We start from the raw sequence: 22,857 nt of genomic DNA on the forward strand, positions 1-22,857 counted from the left end.
GCGTGCGGCTCGCACGGCGCCTCGCCGCGTGTGCTGCGTTCACGCGCTTCGCTGCACAGCGAATGTGAGTACTGTACAACCCCGCCGCCTCACCGTTAGCAGCACGCAAACACACCTATGTTGTTGGATGCGACTGCGTATTCTTTGTGCACGCGTTAGCAGTGTGTTAGTGTCAGCTAATGCTGGTCGTTAACGCGCCCAGTGTGGTGAATGAATGAGAGTTGAAACCACCGCAATCAATTGACAATCGCCCGCATTAATAATAATGGGTTATCAATGTTTGCGAACAATATTTGGATGGGCTCCCGATCAATGCAATTTATTGACATTGTCGTGTTTTATTCGCTCAGTCTGAGTGGTTAGTCTCGCTTTCAGGAGAGTGCTCCGTTTGGCCAATTCCGTTCAGAGTTGCTCAATAAGCAGCAACTCAACCCCACGGCGGCGCCCGTCGGCCGCTGCGCGGCGGAACGCGTCGCGCTCGGCCTGGGATTTGTCCTCTCGCGGTGACGGCAGAGAGCGGTCGTCGGCTTCGAGACGAGCGCGGCTCTTAGACGGCGACGTTCGAGGCGATGTTGAGAGCGATCGCACCACTTTGCACGACAACCACCGCGAGCCTCCTTGTGGACTGTACAAGTGCGATATTAGACGTGTATCGGTCCTTGCCAATTTCATCGGCATTGGTTTAAACGAGCCTCACTGCTGAATGTCAAAACGCCGATCATGGATTGTGCGTGTAAAGTGTTTTACCAATGCTGCTCAAAAGTGTACTTCCAGAAGGCTTTGCTGGCCAATGGAATGTGTAAAACGTGCATTTATGTTTTTTTGTCAAGACAAATGGGAACGTATTGTCAACGTATTCATATTGCAACTTGTATGAATGCTAAATTATGCAGCCGTATGTATTGTAAGTACATGCACATGTGTTTATGAGCATGTGAGAGGCCATTGAGACAAGTCCTTCGGGGTAAAAAAAACCCACCAATAGCAGCATGCAGCTGTTGCAAAGTCGGCACTGCAGCTGCAGGGTCTAACTTTTAAAGTTACGTGGCTGTCGGCCTCGGTGATTTCTTGCTTAAGTCAGCATTTAGGTGGTCCTCATCTGCCTTTACAGCCCAGAACCGATTGTAGACATTACACGTTCTTATGGCGGGGGTGAGTGTTCATAGGACAACCCCAAAATGGTACTCATTGTATTTACCACAGATGGATACTGGGCAGAATCAACCCCAGCCAGGATTCTAACTCACAACCTTCATATTGCGAGTCGCTCACAAACACTTATTAATATTAACCAGATATCCCAATATAGGCCTCCTATAGAGAGCTGTCTGACTCGGTGAGACTTGTATGCATCAATAAAGGTATTACAGAATTATTATTAGAATTATGATATGCTGCTCTTGGTTTACTGTAGTTAATATTGTTGTACCTGTTGAGAACCTTACATGCGTGTTTGCTGTGCTGACCCAGGGTGATCCAGGACATCATGGTGGGTGCTTTGGCTATGGAGTCAGTGGTTGAAGACTATGGACATCAGGTAGAGGCGACCGTGCGGTGGTAGCATGGCTGATCTTTGTGTAGTTATGTTTGTGGCAGAGCTTACAGATGCTTTCTGCAGAACTGATAAACTATGCATGTTAGACCTGCAGTTATGCATCAGTTCATATGTCGCTCAGTAATTGTCGTGCCTGCAAGTCTGGAAGTCGCTCATTACACGTGCATAAAATTGTGCAGCGTCGGAATCTGTTCTCCAATTATATATATACGTTTTCCTATTCTTTGGGTCTTTTGGTAAAGTAACGTCGATAGAACAATAAAATAATAAAAATAAAGTGAGTTAAAAAGAAAAAATATCACGACGTTTTGATCGCAACACAAGCAGTCATCTGATGACGATCTCCTGATGACGATTGCTTGTTTTGCGATCGAAACGTCGTGATATTTTTATTATTTTTTTTGTTCACCTTATTTTTATTATTTTATTGTTCTGTCTACGTGACTTTACCGAAAGACCCAAATAATATGAATTTCTGCCGTCACGAAAGCTTTAGGTCAAGGTTTCATATATACGTTGTATGTAATTCGGTCACATGAATGCTGCATCATGGAGAGGGGCTACATTCACCGCAGTGGCATTAAAATTTGATTACTGAATCAAATCGTGACAATTAATCGAATTCCAAGGTGTTGCATCACTGTTTGCCCAATGTGCATCAGTGTGAGTGGTCGGATGGGAATGTCAGTGAAGGGGGATATGTTGAGGGGGATGCAGTCGACAAGTGAGGATAATCTAGTTTAACCACAGGCTCCAAAAACCCAGGTGCGAACCCAGAATCTCAATGGTGCCTGCATGGTGCTTTGACATGGCCATTATCAGCTGCCTGGTGTCTGTGAGTGAGTTGAGTGATTTTATTATTTCCCTGATGTGTGAAGCGAGCACAGCAAGAGTGTAAGAAGAGCCGGAGTGACTCGGATGACAGAGTCGTGCGTCCCCGCGCCATCACCAGTTACTTCACTCCCCTGCGGCGCCAGCAGGACGACGCGGCAGAGGCGGCGGTGACATCTGTGCCGCGTCCCGCCGATCTGCTCGGATACTTCCCCAGGGTGGAGAGGGCTCCCTCTGTAGAGGGGAAGGGCGGCAGGGCCGATGGCAAGAAGGTCACACACGCTGCGATGAAGAATCGAGGTAAATTTGAGCACCTGTACAGTCATATTAATGACCATAATCAGCCTTGATCAATCCGCTGCTGGATGAAGGTCTTCCCAAGCCAATTTCATTGTGTATATAAGTGAACTGCATTTTGTAGTTGATTGATGATTGAATAGTCACATGACAACATCACTATAGTAGTTTATCCGAGTATTTAACTGTTATTTTGTGCAATAGTAACAGCTAAACTAAGATCAAGCAGATATTGTAACCTTACATGTACTGTATTTTCCCGCATATAACCCGCGGGGTATACCACTTTTTACAAACAAAACAAGACCCTGCGGGGTATATGGAGGTGCGGGCTATCCCAAAAATATTTTACACGTGTGACATGTCATAACTCCTTACATTTTTTCATGGTAGGACTATCCACTATGCAACACTTACCTTTGTCTAAAACACTGCTGAATAAACCACTCACACTAAAATTGCACATGTTATCACGTTTTAAATGATTCAGATTGTTTGTACAATGAAACGACAATGTTTGAAGTGGGCGCACTTTGTTTACCGGAGAGGTGGGGGGAGAGAGAGGTGTCATCGTAGTGCCGCTATTGTCTACCAGTGCTAAAACTACTTACTTATCTCTAGATTTGAAGCTTTCGTGACTGCAAGGAATCATATTCTTAGGTTTTTTCGGTAAAGTCACGTAGGTAAAACATCAATGCAGCTAATTCGGCTGTGACGGTCCCACCTGATGACGGAGACTTGTGTTGCCTCCGAAACGTCGTGATTTTTTGTTTTATTTTATTTTCATTAATTTTGATGTTTTACCTACGTGACTTTACCGAAAAAACCTAAGAATATACTTACTTATCTACCAGTTATGTGTTACTTATTCATTGGATATTTACTTTTGTTACATATTTACTGTTTTAAGTTCACTCGTTTCCGGTTAGTTTGTTTTCTTTGTGCACGTTATGATTTGAATGTTAACAATTGATAGTGGAATGTATTACAAATGTAAACTTTGTATTAATATGATGGAATTAAGCTGCGGTAACAACGTTAAAGATATTAATGCATGCGGGGTATATGGAGGTGCGGACTATCTGAAATTTGTTTTACACAAAACGCTATTTTTGCGGGGTATATGCGTCTGCGGGTTATATGCGTCTGCGGGTTATATGCGTATGCGGGAAAATACGGTAATTGTTTGGACATGTCTAGATGAAAGTGGGAGGAAGAAAGATGATGTGGAAGAATCGGCGAAGGAGAAACGTCAGAGCGAGGGTGGTCGTGCGAGATTGTCCAGGAGAAAAGCTGCGGCCTTGGCCAGCAATGGCGGTTCTAGCTCCACAAACAAACCTGTGAGAAACAGCCCGAAGATGGACATTCTGCTCCTCTCCGACAGCTCCTCAAGCCAGGACACCGTCTTGAAACCGATCGAGTTTGGCGTGGACTCGGCCTCAGTAGAAATGGCCGCGTCGGTGGAAGTGAAGCGTTGCTCAGTGGACACCAAAGCCGTCGATTCCTCCGCTCGACGAACCGAATCAGTTGGGGAAAACAGCAGCGGTGCAGCCGACACGAGCACGCTCAACACCTCGCTGGAGGTAAATGTGACTTCTCTGTCTAGCGAGCAGGAGGGACTGATGACCATCTCCTACGAAGACTTTATCATTAGCTGCCAACAATCTGAAGACGGGAGTGGGAATGCACCCGATGTGGAATCTGCTGGTCTTTGTTCATTGTTGGGTGAGGGTTCCGGTGCCAAGTCGAGCGCTGTTGCTGGTGAGGCCATGCCGGATGTACGGACACCATCCCCCGCCACACAAGGTGCATCGCCCACACTGGTCACGGTGAGCGTGGAGGTTCACTCCTCTCCCGAGCACGAGGCACTCGCCACCCCTAGGGAAAGCCCAGCAAAGCAGAAGAGGGTAGCAAATATATTCAACTTGAGCAAGAAGAAGAAGCAGCCCAGCACAGATCTGGTGAGCAGGCCCACGGCTTCGGGAAGAAGCGATCTGTCTAGGAGACAAAGTAAAGCTCTCAAAGGTAATGTCACGGCATCGGGGACACAACGTTTTCCAAAAAAACTTGCAGATGATCCGGAATCGAAATGTGTTGCATCTCCTGCCCCGACTGGAGCAACCGCACATGACGCGGTGATGCAGGAATGCCGACACTCAAACGTCGCGGTACTGGTGGACGACGAGCTGCTGGAGTTGGATGCCAATGGCTTTCCAGTCGTGCCGGCCTGCAGCAAGGCCGAGCGGCGCGAGTTTATGGCAGCATTTACCAAACCCAGGAGCAACACGCTCAAGAGCTGTGGCACCCAGCACAAGAGTGCCACGTCGCTGAGAGAGAGACTGCAGGATGAGCAGGTTTCCCCGGCAAGCGATGGTGATGCGGAGAGTGGACATCCATCGAAGTGCGTGGCTGAAGCTGGACGGAGGTTGACAAAGCGAAGGCGGAGAGGTGGCGGCCAGATCCCCGAGTCCGAAGAGGAGGCAACTTTGCCCGCTAAGCAGGACAAGGCATCAAAACCGGCAACAAACACTGGGAGAAAAATAGTGCTGTCACCCACGCAGCAGGAGGAGCTATCGGGCCGAGGTGCTCGCGAGAAGGGGAAAGAAAAGGCCCAGAGAGCAGTGTCAGCTAGTGGAGATGCCGTAAAAGTGGATGAGCAGGAAGTAGAGACATTCGACAAGTCAAGTGCGGTGATCATGGGACGTAAACCCAGGAAACGGAATGAGACTTTAGCAAGTGTTCAGGGCGCAGATGTAAAGAAACGGCAGAGTTTACCCACACGGACCAGGCGGTCAGTCACACGGAGCGAAGCTGAAACCAGAGATGCCGACGTGAACAAGAAACCCGCAGATTCGGCGGAACTGCCAGCCAAGTCGCCGGTGATTCGTCCGAGGAGGAAATGTGCGCACGCTTTGCCGGCGAGTGCTGGTGAGGAAAGCGAAAGGGACGCTCTGCAGTCGGGTGAAGACGCAGCTTCGCCAAAAATGCTTCGGAAGAGCCAGGGCAGGCGGCTGAACTTTGATGGTGAAGCCGGTGAGGTGGGAACAGGACGGAGAGATGCTTCTGCATTGGGTGTCTATCGCTCCGAGCTGCTGTCTGCCTACGGCCCCTTTAGGTAAGCGGTATAATCCCCATTTAATTTTGGATTATGTCGATAAAGCGCTCGGATACAAATTATCCAATCAAGGATTTGCTTGCTCTTTATCTTACATGTGTGGTTACCGAAGTGGCACAATCGCTCTCTCTACATAATAATATTAACATTGACAACTTTCAAACAAGTCATTCTTTGCCCTTCCCCAACGGTATGACGAACTGTCTCGATTTTCTCATAAAGAATGCTATTTATCTCGTTGTGACCATTCCCTCTGCATGTGTTTATTGTTTGTTCTTTATTGACGATCCCTGGCATCTGACTCACACAGGTTAAAGCTGACGAGGGTTATATCTGAAAACGTGGAGATTGGCTCCTCCGATGAAGAACTGTTCACCCCCTGCAGCTCTAAGGTCTGTTTCTTTCAGCTAAAAATCTAGCATTCGCCAACATACATCATGCCCAGTGCTGTTGATGTTATCACACCTCGCCATCTCTTCCATCTGCTACATCATCCAGCTGTTGCGCATTCAACACACTCCCTCCAATATGTGCTCATAAGTCTCCCACTATCGGGCTTTAGCTCTCTTGGTCCTTAACCTTGGGGTGCTACTCCAATGTTTGACTTAGTAACTTGCCCTCCTCCCTCCTGTGCGAGTGTCCCACCCATCACAAACCTCCTCTTCCTGTATGTATCTAAAGCATTTTCTTGCAACATATTCAGAATTGTTTATTGCCCCACTCTGCTATCCCCAACATTGCTTCTGTTTGTGTGATGCCATTCCGCTGCTACAGCTGATGAAGAAATCTAAGAAGCAAATCGACAAAGTTGGAGAGAAGGAGGAGGAGGAAAAGAAGCCGGAGGCACAGGCAACTTTGCGGCGCTCGTGCAGGCAGAAGGTGCTTGGGTGATTGCTCTTTGGGGAGAGTGACGGGCTTTCGCTCGCATCCCTTGCTCCTATACCAGGAGCTTCCACAATGCAAATTGTCTAACTCACAGGAACATTCATCCAACTTCATTGCCAGCTGCCAGATGACAACTGACAGAAAAGAGAGAGAAATAAAGAAAAAACATTTGATTGGTATCCACCTTGTGCTCGGTCTGTTCCTAATTGGTGTTTTTTTTTTCTAACCGGCTGCCGTGTAGTATTCAAATATACTCAAACTTTACCCATCGCGGCTTTTCCCCATCATGGATTTGACCATTCGAGCCAAATTTATGGAGGTACAGTAATCCCTCGCCACTTCGCGGTTCAAGTTTCGCGGCCTCAGTGCATCGCGGATTTTTCGAACTGATTTAAAGGCCTCATTATACCTGTGCAGTAACACCATCATCATCATCATTTATCATCACATTCATCGAACTGCACAGGTCTGTCATCGTCGTCATTGTCATCGTCATTGTCATCGTCGTCGTCGTCATTACTGGAGTCAAGTCTCAAGATACTACTGTCATTGGTGAGTGTAGAACACCATAATACGTATCGTATGAGAGAGAGAGAGAGAGTGAATGTATAATATTAAGGTTTTATAATTAAATAGATTTAAGTAAAATATATATATATAAAGTATAAATATACATATTTTAAACATTCTGGTACCCACACACATATACGGAAATTCCTAGGGGGCCAATCCTACTTCGCGGATTTTCACCTATCGCGAGGGGTTCCGGTCCCCATTAACCGCGATAAACGAGGGATCACTGTATACTTTGCTGATCGCTCCTCTGTGGCTCGACCATTCGCAGTTGACCGTTGGATTTCCATACAGTGTGCATCATAAAGAAGTACTGTACTTTAACTGTACTGCTCGCAATGATGCTGCAGAATATTACAGAATCAGAATATTTATACTGGAGAAATTTGGTGAGCTATGAAGCTATTTTTCACAGATGTCTAGTAGGGGCGGGTAAGAACGTTACAACAACAAACAATACAAAAAAGTGCAAAGTATATGAAAGGTAAACAAATCACTAAAAATATATATAAATAAAACTAAAAACATCTTACCAGGTAAAGCCCACTGAAGTATTAACTTACTTTTGAGAATCAACCAGGCCACAAAATGATAGCTCAACAAAGTGGCCCATCAGATGGAAATTTATCGCAGCTAAATAATCTAAATAATCTCAATGCATGTTTCTAAATGTGGAGGGAAAAACCGGAGGACCCAGAGAAAAAATACACGCGACCACTGGGAGAGATGCAAAGTCCAAATATACAGGCGTCGGGGTCGGGATTGAAGCCACGACCTCCTGTATACCAGGCGAGGTAGTTTACATTTTACTACCCCTGTACAAAGCGCTGCAAGACTACGGAAAAGACCTGACGGCAGATGGGAGAGCCAACATGTGGGATCGTGTATTGATTCAACTCTTCATGGTGATTGTGTATTGAATCGTACAGTCTGTATTGATGCTGTTGCAAACATGTATCCGTGGACAGAGCTCGCCTTTGGTAGTGGAAGATGAAGAGGAGGATGGTGGTGTTGGTCGTCGTGAAGCTCGCTGGAGGGTGGCTCCCAGGGGCCCAGGCCGGCGGAGCATCAACGACGTCCTGGGGAAAGTGGCGACATTGAAGCCTGACGGGAGGTCTCGCCACGCCATAGGTATCTGATTTCGGCGGAGGCAACGGTCACCCATTGCATGGCGTAAAGATGTGTGGGATGCTACATTATAAAACTTAATTTCTCCAAGGTTTGTCGCGATGCTCGAACATTATTTATTACGGCGCCTGTTTACCCAGGAAAGTTGGTGAATCACTGATTCTCAACTTTTTCGGGAGGATCCTGCGAATGGTTCGCAGTAGTGGTTGATGTTGCTATCTAATCACAATTGAGTAATTTGCAGATAAGTTTCAGCATCGATATGTTTGCCCGATACCAGTTAGATTGTATATTTTTTCAGCTATGGGAGGAAACCGAAAAACACTAAGGATACCAATGCAGAACATCTGGAAAACATACAAACTCAAACAGATGGCGCCCGAGTTGGGAATCAAAACCAGGCCCTTTTTGCTGTGAGGCACCACTGCGGGAACACTGCTGCCTTAAAATGTCGTATAAAGGTGATCAGCGTGCCGTCCTCCATATGTAACGCAGGCTCAAGTTTAATGTGCGATTGTATTGTCGTTATCAGTGCCTGTCCATGGTCAAACATGGGCGTGTGGGTGTGTCTCCTGCAGCTCAGGGAAAGGCAGCGTCTATCGCCCCCTTTGGAAGGAAGTCGACACGAGTCCAGCTCTCTCAAGGCGACGGGATCTGCGTCATGGTCGAGAGCAGGTGAGGCCTGGACCTGTATAGAAGTGTGTGTGAGTTAGAAGCCTCACAGTAAACACACCAGAGCCAGATTGTCTCTGTGGGCCCTCACTTGGCGAACGAATATGTATCTTCCACCACTATGACATAATAAAAACAATGAGTTCAATTGATTCCTGCCCTTACGAGAATTATACATTGCTAAGCTCCTCTTTATGGCGCTGACCTGCGGTGGATATTATAATGGGTTTTGATTTAAAGCTTTCGTGACTGCAGGGATTCATCTTCTTGGTTCTTTCGGTAAAGTCACGTAGAAGGGAAGTAATAAAATAATAAAAATGAAACATAATAAAATTATTCTCGCGACGTTTCGGCCACAACGCAAGCAGCCGTCCTCAGGTGAAAACCAGGTCCGTCGAGGCGACAGAGTCTGAATGAAACAGCACACGAGCTTGGAGCATATATATAAGCTGGGCGCCTTGACAAAGGAATTTGCATATCAAGAGGAATTTAGCATATTTATGGGAAATGCAGGAATGTGATTAGTACTACATATGCATGTGCATTATGCAGGATTAACAGCATCAAAGAAAGTTGCAGTTGCTCCTGCAGTTTCTGCTGCTGCTGCAGTTTCTGCTGCAGTTGCTGCTGCTGCTGCAGTTGCTGTTGCTGCTGCAGTTGCTGCCTTATCCATTTTAATATAACACTATGTATTATTCTACCCACCCTAATGTGTATCACACTGCTATATATTTACTATACAATTACGACACCATACATTACTCTGCACACTGCACCATGCCAGTGAGTGGAACGCGGTCTGAAAGTCACCGTAAACGTGAACACAATCAGTTAAGATCCGAAATGGTTTATTACGTCCTTCCAATGATTGCTAAGCCAGAATCCATCTTCTCGGTTGAAATTGTCTCTGTGTTTGTATATGTGGATCGCCTCATGAACGAATCTCTCATGATAGCCTCGTCTCTAAAACCAAGAAAATCATTTCTGATTCAACCGCATTAATTGATCAGACCAAACAGTTCTCGTTGAAACCTTCTGCAGCCAGGCCACCAAGATTATACGGCTTGCCAAAGATACATAAAGAAGATACACCTCTTCGTCCCATTGTCTCTACTATCAACTCCCCCACCTATAAACTGGCTCGTTTTTTGTCTGAAATCCTACGGCCTTTCACTGGAAAAACCACCTCTGCGGTACTAAACTCTACTGACCTGGTATCGACAATGAAGGGGATTGCCCTGTCCCCAGACGACCTGCTTGTCAGTTTTGATGTGGTTTCCTTATTCACCAAAGTTCCTGTACCTGACACCATCGCAATCATTGAAGACTTGGTTCATCAAGGACTGAATGCTGGGGTACCCTCCCTGGTGAGACACTGCTTAACCAATACATACTTCACCTGGAATGGAACTTTCTACAAGCAAACTGAGGGCACTCCAATGGGCTCCCCCCTATCTCCGGTTGTAGCCAACATCTTCATGGAGAAATTTGAGACTGACGCCATCAAGACTACCACTCTGCGCCCGACCTTATGGCAGAGGTACGTAGATGACACTTTTGTCATCTGGCCACATGGCCGGCCTGCTCTAGACCAATTTCTCGACCACATCAATTCCATACACCCAGCCATCAGATTCACCATGGAAGTCGAAAAAGATGGCAAGCTACCCTTTTTGTATGTCCTAATTAAAAGGAGACCTGATGGTTCAATGAGCCATTCTGTCTACAGGAAAGCCACCCATACGGATGCTTACCTAAAACCGGATTCCCACCACCATCCATCCCAGAAGAATTCCCTCATCAAGACTCTATACCATAGAGCCCAATGCATTTCCGACCAGGAACACATTGGCAGTGAACTCAAACACGTACGCCAAGCTCTTAAGGCTAATGGTTACTCCGACTACACAATCCGCAAAGCCATCACTCCAACCATCAAGAAGGATCCTGTTGAGGAGCCTTTCAAAACCATCACCTTACCCTACATTGCTGGGGTCACAAAAAAGATCTCCAAAATCCTGATTAAACACAAGATCCAGGTCCGATTCAACACAGTACATAAAATCCGTGATCTGGTCCCGTCTGTAAAAGATGTGGTTCCAGACATACAGTACCCTGGCGTCTACAAACTAAGTTGCCTCTGTGGTAGCAGTTACATTGGAGAAACCAAACGACATGTCTCGGACCGCATCCGTGAACATAAAGCAGACCTGAAACACGGTAGGACAAACACCTCAGCCGTGGCAGATCACTGTTACAATTCAGTGGGCTCACATGACATTGACTTCTCCAAGACAGAGGTTCTCTGCAAGCCATCTGGCTATCATGAGAGATTCTTTCATGAGGCGATCCACATATACAAACACAGAGACAATTTCAACCGAGAAGATAGATTCTGGCTTAGCAATCATTGGAAGGACGTAATAAACCATTTCGGATCTTAACTGATTGTGTTCACGTTTACGGTGACTTTCAGACCTTGTTCCACTCACTGGCATGGTGCAGTGTGCAGAGGAATGTATGGTGTCGTAATTGTATAGTAAATATATAGCAGTGTGTTACACATTAGGGTGGGTAGAATAATACATAGTGTTATATTAAAATGGATAAGGCAGCAACTGCAGCAGCAGCAGAAACTGCAGCAACAGCAGAAACTGCAGCAGCAGCAGCAACTGCAGCAGCAGCAACTTCAGCAGCAGCAGCAGCAACTGCAACTTTCTTTGATGCTGTTAATCCTGCATAATGCACATGCATATGTAGTACTAATCACATTCCTGCATTTCCCATAAATATGCTAAATTCCTCTTGATATGCAAATTCCTTTGTCAAGGCGCCCAGCTTATATATATGCTCCAAGCTCGTGTGCTGTTTCATTCAGACTCTGTCGCCTCGACGGACCTGGTTTTCACCTGAGGACGGCTGCTTGCGTTGTGGCCGAAACGTCGTGAGAATAATTTTATTATGTTTTATTTTTATTATTTTATTACTTCCCTTCTACGTGACTTTACCGAAAGAACCAAGAAGAAGATTATAATGGGTGTCGGTCAATCCTGGTCGACCACAGTTGACTTCCTACGAGGTGGTACACAGGTTATCTACCCTGTACGGAGGATGGGCTGTGTTAACCCCCGACCAGGATTTGAACTCAACTTATGGGACGAGGGGCTCTCCAAACCCCAATTGCGTTGTGGGGGTTATTTGACCATACTTGTCCATGCTGGTCTGTGCAGACTGGGGAAGAATGCATACTTGGCGTGTATAAAAATGTCTCTCCCACGAGCTGTGGTATGCACGCAGCATGAGTCTCACTGCTTACTCATGTGCCGTGGCTGTTGTCTCCGAAGCTCCGAGTGCTCGGAGGAGTCGAGCGATGGAGAGGCTTCCCGCTCGCGGCGCGAATTCCTCAAGAGCGGCCTCCCCGACAGGCTGCTCCGTCAGCGGGCCCGTGAGGCCGCCACCCTGGATGCCTACGCCACGGCCTTCGAGGCCTTCCCGACCACCACTCACGTGCAGCAGAAGGAGCTTGGTGAGGCCCGGGTGCCGCATTACGGTCCTCCGACCTGTGCCGCGATGCACCGCTTTTTGCTGCACCGCACTCGGTGCTGCACAGAGTACTGCACTGCGCTCTGTCGTGCCGTGCTGTGACGTGCCAGACTAACTCTGCCTTACCAGAAATGGATAAACCCGGATAAATTGTTTCCCTTTCACTCGTCTATATCTAGCCCTGTTGCACTGTGCCAGAAAATGTGGCATTGCTTTCCATCAGTTTCGTTTTATATAAATATTGTGTGTGTGTATATATATTCTAAATGTCTTCTCGAAATGTGAATTAGTATGATGGGCTGTTGGAAAGAATATTTCATTGATATATAGTTATAATTTTGTACAATTGATTTCACACCATTGTAAAATATCCAAGTGACTGGTAAACAGATTCATTTTGGCAAGAGTAACATAATTTAAAAATATATATAATGATCAAAATCCTATACATTTTTAGCATGTGAAAATGATTTTTTTTTTTATCACCAATGACCTCGTTACTTGCTTTGTTTGGATACAGACTGTGAACTCTGGTCCTTGCCGTTCCCCACTTCCACCCTGTTGCGCACCCTGGCTGGGCATGCCGAGACTCCCGCCGTGCATGCTGGGATGCTGGTAGGGCGGCTGCCCGCCCTGGAGCTGGGGCTGTTTACATGGGCCAAGCGGTTGGCGGCACGAGGCCTTGTGTGCCGCGAGGTGCGTACCCTCGCTAACATGAAACAGAACTCATTCTTGAATGGAAGCGCAACCTCAGATTGTGACAGGAAAAGGAATTTCAGAGGTGGTGAGTGATTGGTGTACAATGCACATGGTACGTTTGTCTCACTGTATCCCCGTGGGCTCAGTCCGGCACGCGGTCAACCCTGGCCAGCGCGGCACGGCAGGCGTTGCTGGCCGACGTGAAAGCGGCGCACCCGAAATTCCCAGCGCGGAGGTTCCTCACCCAGATGCAGACGCGCCACACCGCCGCCACCTCCACCAATGGCGGTTGGTCAAGTTGTGTTAAGCTCGTACACCCATACGCCACTCGGCACAGATGTAAACTTGCAAACGCATCTCAGAATTTGAAAATAATATTACTACATTGCCTTATACCTACACCCTGCTGTTTTTTGCATTGCCTTGAGATGCAGTTGTATTTAAACATTACATTGTAACCTGTATTGTACTATCCATCTAATTGAAGATGGGGCCACTGTCGGTGCTACCAAGGAGTTGGCGATAGTGGTGACGGGCGGCTCCATGCAGCGCAAGCGCAAAGCAGCTGATGGCTCCGGTGCCGGGGCGCAGAGGCCCAAGAAGTGCCGGGGTTATGCGGACCCACAGGTGCCCACCCAAGATTCCCATGGCTTTGAACGCTCGGTGCTGCGGGTCGGCTCGGACAGGTTCTCCTGCCATACGAGGCGGCCGCAGTGTTGCCGGCTCGAGCAAATGTGGGATGGTGCTCATCTCCGCTCCATATATTTATACACACATGTACCTATATATACGTTTTCCTGTTTTGGTACAAGACAGCATTAATGATGACAGGGGTTTGGTGTTTTCTACGTGTTTATACACAGCTGCCAGTGCCAACTCTTTAAACGTTGCTTTGTGTGTGAAGACGCACGCCGATGAACAGGAGGTGATTGTCATCAATGATGATGGCAAAGGTGAGCCCCCTGCGGCGAAGGAGGGCAGCAGTTTGAGGAGACGGAGAGGTCGTTCCTCCGTCACAGCTGTGTTGCAGGAGGAGGGGAGGACGGATTGCGGGAAGTCACTACGAAAGGCTGCTCAAGCCTCTGAAGACGTTCTGGGTAACAATGTTACTGCGACTGTTTTTTATAGTATTTTTTTATGTTTCTGTTTTGGCTGCTTGCTAAACACATGGTAGGCACGTAACAATTCACCTCCCACACTGCGATTTGTCACTTGCTTCTTGGTTACAATTTCATTGAAAAATTGGTTGTTTATTAACATTGCGGTGAATGTAGCAATTAGTGGCTGCAAGGGCATACATGAACCCTTTACTTACAACTTATACAAATAGAAGAATTCTCACACGGTTCAAGTATTTATCGTGAGCTTGACTTTGCTTTTTTTCGCAGGGTAGTTGATCAGCAGGATACAAATGAACATATTGGCAGTACACCGGTGGTGTGGTATTTTCACAATTTTTTATATTCCTGCGATTTGCAACCCCAGTCAGAAAATCTTGCAAAGTGGTGCGTCAAAATCAGTTCTCGTGATGTCGGAGCAGTTTTGAAGACGAAAGTTATCAGTGGCTGAACACGAAGCTTCACAGTCTTTTGGCTGCTCCGTGTTCGAAAGAAAAATTTGTCTCGTGCCCTAGACTTGGTCGGACGGTTCCTTGATTCTTTTTCGGAATCATTTGCGGACGGTGGCATCAAAAGATGATGACTTGTGCCAGGCGTTCGAATGGGAAAGCAGCTCCTGAATCTATGGGGACTTCTGATGGAGAGTCTACAGCTCACTCAAGGGCAACAACGACATCGTCAGACTATTTTATGAGAGCCGGTGTGTTATGCTACACCAGTGTACTGCTAATATGTACATATGTTCCCCTTGAGGTTTGTGAGTAAGCCAGTGGATGGCTTCAGAAGTAGCCTGGTGAAAATCTATAGACTTACATGGAGACCCATTAGAGATTCACAGACTCGCACCGACACACCTGGTGAATATCTGATGAGAAAATGATTGCGGGCAGTGGCGTTGCTATGTGGGTCGTGGTTTGAGATCGATGATCGCAGTCGCACTGTGGGCTACTCTTTAATCGTACATCTCCGTTAGGGATAGCCGCATCTGCCGTATGATGTTCTGATGGGAATCATTGTTTGCTGGGAAAGTTGAAACCAGGAGGTTCTTCTGTGAGCTTGGCAGCTAAGTGCTCGTTAAGCACATTGGTGTTGTACAAGATTGGGATCCGGATCAATCGTCGCGTTGTTTCATGCCTACTGCCTTGTACCTGGAAATACTGTCTCGGTAGGCTCTCACATGATGAAGGCAACACGCTTGATCTTTACAGGTGAGGTGTGTGACGATCTGCTGTGGACGGAGAAATACCAGCCACGCAGCAAGGATGACATTATCGGCAACTCGGCAGCTGTGCGCAAGCTTCACGGGTAATGCAACCATCCATACCGGCACTGCCCACCTCTCGCATCGCAAGCAGTGCGGAGTAACGTTTTGAATGGCTAAGACCCAACGCGACATTCCAAAAGTGCAAAGGTTTTGCTTCATCATGTTTCAATTATTGTTACATTTTTTTCCTCAATTTTATCCCATTTGTGCAATAGGCATTGTGTAATAAAGCAAACAATGCAATTGGATCTGTTACAGAGCAGTGCAAACATTCATGTTACAGAACGAACCATGGAAGCGGATATCACAGAATTATCAGAGTTGTGTTTTTTGTTTGCATTCTGACCGCAGGTATTGTGGTCAATGCAAACATGACTCCTTGTAAAAAAGGTGTCAGTTTTGTTGCCAGATAAAAGGGTAAAAAAACAATTATCACAGAACTGCTTCCGAGATCCTTTAGAATGACCTCTGGTCCACACAGCTGGCTAGCACTTTCCCACCACTCTTCGAAACGGTCAAAATATTTTTCTTAAATTCTCAGAGCTGGAATATAGGCAATTTAAGTGCAAACCAAATGTCATTTGATTGGTTTTTTTGTACAGTCATTGGTGACTGGGTTGACACAATCCAATTGCTACATTTGAGAACAAACTTAAATAATTACCTAACTAAGCAGACAATGTCTCCTTCACATATCGGTCTCTTCATGTAAAAAATAAAAGTTTTTTGTACACAAACCATCAGATGCACGGCCTTCTGGGAGTGCCTCCTTAGAGCAGCATTTCATTTAGACTTGCAAACTCTGGACCATCTCAACCTCCAGTGTCTCATCAGCACAGCCAGTTATGCTTGAATGAATGCTGGTTCACTGCCGATCTTACAGGCAAGGACTCTCCCGTTATGGAATGGTATCCCAGTTCGATGAAAATTATTACTTTTAGTTATTAATTAAGTCATGGGTCGCTGCTTAGATTTGAACCCAGGTTCCCAACCAGTGCTGACTGTGCCCTATGACCTCTGAGCTGCATTTTATCATTTTTAATACCTGTACATGTTTGACACGTTTTGGTATGGTTTCTGATGGCCATCAGCTGGCTGAAAGAGTGGAAAAGCCATGCCAACCGGGAAGCAGAGCGGGCCAGTCGGAGGGAGAAGACGGAATCACAAGTGAAGATGTTTAAAGGTGACACGATGAGAGCTGCTATCGACTGTTATGCCTCTCCTGGCCGTCCAATCACAACCGGTTACTCCTGCGATTGTGCCATGGTCTTGATGCGATCCTTCGTTTGTCTACGTCAACTCGAGTGGGGCTTGCTGCGTGCATCCAAGCACCGAGCCGGTACTGCTGGCTGAGATTCTGGGGTTTCAGTTTGCACGATTGCCTGTAATTAAACTTAATTGTTGATGGCCTAAGCTCTTTAACCAGTCGTAAAAAGGACGATAATTAAAACGTGGCTTTTTGTTTTACGTTTCACTTTCAAAAATTTCAACGAAACAATTCTTACCACTACCTCGCGGTGAGTGACTGCTTTTGCAATTTTATGTTCTATTCATAAAATCAATTGCTAAGTTCTTTCTTTCTGTCTCCTGTCTGCTTTGAGAGGCCAATGTTTTGTTGAATGTACTCTGCCTGCGCAGGTTCAGGGTCTGAAAGTGACTTCCAGTCGGAGAGTGGCGACGATGAGAGCAGCAGCTCGGAGGATGAGGACTCGCTGTGCCACGGCATGCTGCTCACCGGGCCCCCCGGCGTCGGCAAAACGGCCGCCGTCTACGCCTGCGCCCAGGAGCTCGGCTTTAAGGTGCCCCACGGCCTCCTCGTGCGGTTTACATTAATTAATATCACTGCTGTTCTTAATACTAATACAGCGGTAGCTCGGTATACGTCGTTAATTCGTTCCAGAAGGTAGGACTTACCGAAAATGACATATACCAAAGAATTTTTCCCATAAGAAATAAAGGGAAAGGAAAGAATCCGTTCCAGAGTATAAGAAATTATATTTTATATGACATATTATACATTAATGGGGTTGTATAAAATAATTTAGACACTTATTACTAAAATGCATACATAAATTAAAATAAATACATCACTTTACCTTGCTGAGAGGAGTTGATAGCCTACGAGGATGGTGGTTAATGAATTCGCAAAAAATTCACGTTAAAATGACAAACATGTGAAAATTCACAGTTATAGCAAGGGTTGTGCACTGAACGAGATCTATTGGACAGGCAGACTGAGGAAAGGCGCTTTGTTTCAGTCGTGAACGGGGTATACCCGGGTACGCGGTGACTCATCCCAACCCATACAAGTTCTAGCAAGCGCGTCGTATCCCAAGACATTTTTTTCTCGTCAAAACACGGCGTATACCAAATTCGACGTATTCCAAAGCGGTCTTATACCGAGGTATGACTGTATACATTTGTGAAGCAGATGCCGGGGAGTATTTAAGGTTAATACGCCCGCATTAATAACCGGGGCAGCCTGCCAGATTCGAACCACTAATCTCGGCAAAAAGCGGCGAACAACGCTACTACTGGGTAATGTCACCACCCCAGGTATCAGTAGGAAGTCAGATTGTGGATACAGTAGAGGTCTTAGATAGCATTGGCAAATTGGACAGTAATTTATTACACATCTAATTGTTGAAAAATGAACTCTGCAATGTTTTTGCATATTTTATGGTATTTGCAATTGTTAACGAATGATAATTACTCAGTACGTTTTTTCGTATAAAACTCATATGAGCATGAATGCACCCCAGCCAAAAGTCGAAGTTTGTTTTGGTCAAATGAGTAATAAAGTGGCCAGATCCATTCTCCATGCCTCCAAGTACACGTACAGACCATTAACAACAAGAAAAGTCCAAAGCACCTCACCGCCGTCATAACGAACACTAACCTATAACAGGAAATACATCGTAGGCTACTGTTGCAAGCAACGGGCCTTTGAAACATTTACCTGCTATGTGTTTTCTGCTTTTGAGCAGTTTCTTTTGTAATTTTCCAAATTCCACTTGTGCTATAATCGTCGTATTATGAGACAAAGTATCACTTTGTAACTTGCAGAGTAGTGTGTGTGACCCCTTGTTAGAGATTAGCCTGCAAAAGGAGACTTTACAGAACCGCTTCCAAACTCCCTTTAAGTTGTCTTTTTACTGGTAGGAACGAAGTGAACCAGCCTACAATAGATTATATTGTCCGTCCATCCGTCCGTCCATCCGTCCGTCCATGTAGCAACATCGCCCCTGTTGTATATGTGGGTTATGAAAATTTTGATATGTTGTATGCGTGCGTGGGTGAAATTATTATGTTGTATATGTGGGTTATGAATATTCAGTGAAAATAATAATAATCAAATGAATTTTGGCCAAATGTGTAATTATCCGGAAATATGTTAATTTATGTAATTATGCACTTTTAATTATGCCAATTCGAGAGGTAATCGTAGTAATTATGCGAGTGGGTGTAATTATGATAATGCAAGTCGTTATGATAACCAGACCCCGCCTCGGTGACGAGGGTGGGTTATCGATCGGAATAAGGCAATTAATCGTATGCAGTTATGCAGGTGTGGTGTAAGTATGCAAGATTAACTTAGATTAACTCGGCATCGTTGTCTAGGTTCGTCTCATTCTCGCTTATATTTTAGGTCCCCGGTTCACCCCGTTATCCCTTTAACATTTACTGAGTATGTATTAGTGTGTTTATTAAGGTCACCAAGTTCAGATCTCAACGCAGAAGCAGATCTTATGCATAGATTTCAGGAAGGAATCACACAACCACTTCTGTATTAATCAATTTATTACTAATTCAACCTCAACTATGATATAGTATGCGAACTCTCAATCCCGGAACGTCAACACGGCATCAATACAGTATCATCAACGATTGTCTGATTTCACTTTGACACGGCACATAGATCCCGCATAACGCGATGGTTGTTAGTGAGAGAGAGAGTCGTTAAAACATGCAAATACTATGCTAAGAAAAACCTTAACGTTAATGAATGATTACTCAATATTATTCACGCAGTACCGTACTCCTTATTGATAGGATGCGAGTACGTGCGGCGATTATGACTGAAAGATACTTGAAAGATTATACGGCGATAAAAAAAACACAATCAAAAACAGTTATTATTCTTAAAGGCACCAATCTCAACAGATACATCGGCAGGTTATCTGACAACAGAATGGCTCGGAGTAAGGGCCTGCGACGGTGCTCCTTTTCCGAAGATCGTTATCTTATCAAGTTTACTAATTGGGGACCAGATCACCTGATAAGGATCTGGATCACGGCCACCACTCCCCACGTGAGCGTGGCTCGGCGGAAGGAGGTGCCAAGAATCAATTCGTATTGATGGATCTGTTGGGAATTTATGCGATTAAGAGTACAGCCCACTAAATATTAAAGATAAAATTACGAATACTCTTATAAACGACGGATGGCCATCACTCGGTCTCGAGTGTTTTCTTCACAGCCACGGATGGCTTATGGGTTCGAGTGTGTTTGAGTGGTAAGAGTGGTCTTGAATAGTCAATGTTCGGAGTCGGTTCTTTATGTCAAACAGACGCCTGGTGGTCGTGTGGTGAGGGGGCGGTGCGCGTCATACGTATCAGTCGCTCCTCTGTCACCGTGGTGAATTGGTTGGATGCCTGTTGATACGCTGTCGTAGTTCGGAACCCGGTCGGTAGGTGGCGCCCACAGCTCGCTCGCAGCGTGCAGTGTTGGGTCGTCGCCTCGTCGCCAAACCGCGATTGTCAGCTGCAGCAGAGACCTCCGACTCGGCAGAGGTTGACCCACGCAGGCCGAGTTGAGCTGTCAAGCGGGTCTTGCCCGCCTGCAGAGGAGATGGGGAGCCGCTTGAGTCGAGCCCCGAGAGCCGGCTCCGGTGAGCCGATCGAACTCGGCTGAGTCTCAGACGAGCTGAAGAGTCGAGCCGACCCGCTGGTCGCAGCTCGCTCCTGAGTCGACCCTCCCGGTCGAGCTGAAGATGAGTCGAGCCGACCCACTGGTCGAACTCCTGAGCCGACCCTCCCGGTCGAGCTCCTGAGCCGACCCACTGGTCGAACTCGGCTGATGAGTTGACCCTCCTGGTCGAACTGGTTTCCAATGCTCAGGGTCCTTTCTTTTATGCCGAAAAATCCCTTTGGGTCCTGCCCACAAGGCGGGGTTTCTTTCGATTTTTGCTGTGTCAGGATCTGTCCGTAGGTAGGTGTGTCCATGTGTGTGTCCGTACGTCCGTGTCCTTGTGTGCATCACCCACGGTATATTCCGTTGTCATACTCCCTCCATAAAATCCATGAGCAAACAATCAGATGTTACAAATTGCCTCGAAATCGTCTCTCTGTCTGGGTGCAATATTATCTCTTGTCTGGCCTTCTTCATGAACCAAAACACAGACGTTACAAATCGTCTCACAGGCGCCTCTGTCCGTGTTGCACGACCTGGAGGGAGGGGCACACTCCCTCCGACCCTCACAGACGCACACAGACATGGTTAAAAAGTTTTAAATTAACATTTGTCCCTTACCATTTCCCAGTTATGATTCTGTATGTAACCTAAGGTGTGTCGTTTCCCATCGTGGTGCTTGACCCAAGTGGAGGTGCCTCCCCGAGCACATACACACTCCCATCCCGCGCTGCGGGGATACAAAGACGGCCGGGATCTCCCTTTCTCTCCGACCCTGGGTTTAACATCGCTCTTTTATTATGTATTTTATTTCGACCTGGTGGTGATTTATCCCGCTATCCTGGCTTTTCATAAGTTTTACTTTTGTCTTTTCATGCATAGGCTTATTATTATTAATTTATTTCCGATATCTTAGGTTAAGGGGTAAGTTTCTTGATCCTAGGAATTCGTATTCCTTGGTGTCTGCATGGTTATATAAGCGGAATATAGTTGACGGTGAATAGCGTTAACATTGATGTTATGTACGATATTATGTATTGTGATGTCTTTAACTTAACTTGTTGGTCAGGGCTTTACTGACATGAAGTTGCATTTCATAGCCTCGCAGTCTTTGCCTCACTCTGTCTCTGCTCGCCGTTGTTGTTGCTGTCCAGCTGACGCCGTTAACTCAAGGCCTCATTAATTTCCGTCACTCCTTGTAGGTGAGGGCGGTTGAACCTTGGAGTCAGTTCTGGTTTTTGTCTGCCTGCTTCTTCTGATGTCCCCTGACCCCGGGAGTTATTATTTCTACTTTTATGGCCTGTCGAAGCCCGACTCGCTGTTGCTGGGCTGGTGGGTCGCTGGGTTGGTGTGTTCCCGGCTTTTTTGCTTACGTTTGCAGTTCGCCGTGCTCTTAATTTCCTTCCCTCTTCAACCTTATATCGACTATTCGCTCCTGTCTGGGTGCGATTCAATTTTGACTTAGGAAGGTTCTGATTGTCATATGCTTTGGGTCGAGTTGTATATTAAAGTATGGAAATAACATTTCATATTGACTTAATGATGGTGATGGTTCAGTAGGCGTAACTTGTGGCCTGGTTTAATTGGAGTGGGTGTGAATATCAATAACTTTAGCCTACCCTGTTGTTAAATTCTGACTTTAACGTTACTTTAATAGCAATACAGAATAATTGAGCTTTTCGTCTTAACTAGGCGAACGCGAACTTCTGGTGACCCCCGCAGCCTTGTTATTCAGCTGAGTCTGCATCCTTGAGATATACAACGCTCTTATTCGTCTCACTGTGGCCATCCAACCTTCTGCTCTGGGAGTGTTATTCTTAATTTCAGGTCAAAGGCCCCCTCACGTTCAGCCGTGCAGGGTTGTTTAAATCATCCCCCCCTGTGTACACAGCCTTGAGCTGACCCACTTCGTTTGACCACTCACCCTGGATTTATCTTTCCTTGAGGCAAGGTTGCAAATTCTGTCATCCCAGCCCTCCTCCAGTTCATCACTTAACAACACCTGGTGTTTTGCAGTTTGCTGCGCTTTGGGGTGTTTTCATTCATTATATATCAAGTAAAAAGATAATATATAAAAATATCAAGTTTGGAAGAAGGGTTTAGTATACAACACCCCCTACTTCAAACATTTGGCAGGACACTACAAAAATCTTTAGACTCAGTGACGCTTTCCTGGCTAAACAAGTGTAACATTCCCTTATAATTCCCTGAGATAGCTTTTAATTAAAACATTTAAATTAAAAATTAACTCACAGCGGCCTAAAGC

At 46.1% G+C, this 22,857-nt stretch overlaps 1 protein-coding gene across 1 annotated transcript in view; it reads left to right on the forward strand.

Annotated features, from left to right (window-relative positions):
* Positions 1–436: 436 nt before the first annotated feature.
* Positions 437–22,857, forward strand: part of ATAD5 (ATPase family AAA domain containing 5) — a 36,382-nt gene continuing 13,961 nt past the window's right edge. The window contains exons 1-16 of the mRNA XM_078611212.1: positions 437–633; positions 1,471–1,537; positions 2,434–2,686; positions 3,884–5,798; positions 6,109–6,190; positions 6,573–6,677; positions 8,225–8,387; positions 8,963–9,059; positions 12,401–12,582; positions 13,120–13,295; positions 13,445–13,586; positions 13,786–13,925; positions 14,203–14,395; positions 15,625–15,721; positions 16,772–16,863; positions 17,319–17,479. Coding sequence (XP_078467338.1) covers positions 1,487–1,537; positions 2,434–2,686; positions 3,884–5,798; positions 6,109–6,190; positions 6,573–6,677; positions 8,225–8,387; positions 8,963–9,059; positions 12,401–12,582; positions 13,120–13,295; positions 13,445–13,586; positions 13,786–13,925; positions 14,203–14,395; positions 15,625–15,721; positions 16,772–16,863; positions 17,319–17,479 — 3,849 coding nt within the window. The 5' untranslated portion in view covers positions 437–633; positions 1,471–1,486. The remainder of the gene's footprint in view (positions 634–1,470; positions 1,538–2,433; positions 2,687–3,883; positions 5,799–6,108; positions 6,191–6,572; positions 6,678–8,224; positions 8,388–8,962; positions 9,060–12,400; positions 12,583–13,119; positions 13,296–13,444; positions 13,587–13,785; positions 13,926–14,202; positions 14,396–15,624; positions 15,722–16,771; positions 16,864–17,318; positions 17,480–22,857) is intronic.

Source organism: Lampetra planeri, chromosome 35 (assembly GCF_965212315.1).
Source record: "Lampetra planeri chromosome 35, kcLamPlan1.2.h2, whole genome shotgun sequence".
In the NCBI taxonomy this organism is placed as follows: Eukaryota; Metazoa; Chordata; class Hyperoartia; order Petromyzontiformes; family Petromyzontidae; genus Lampetra; species Lampetra planeri.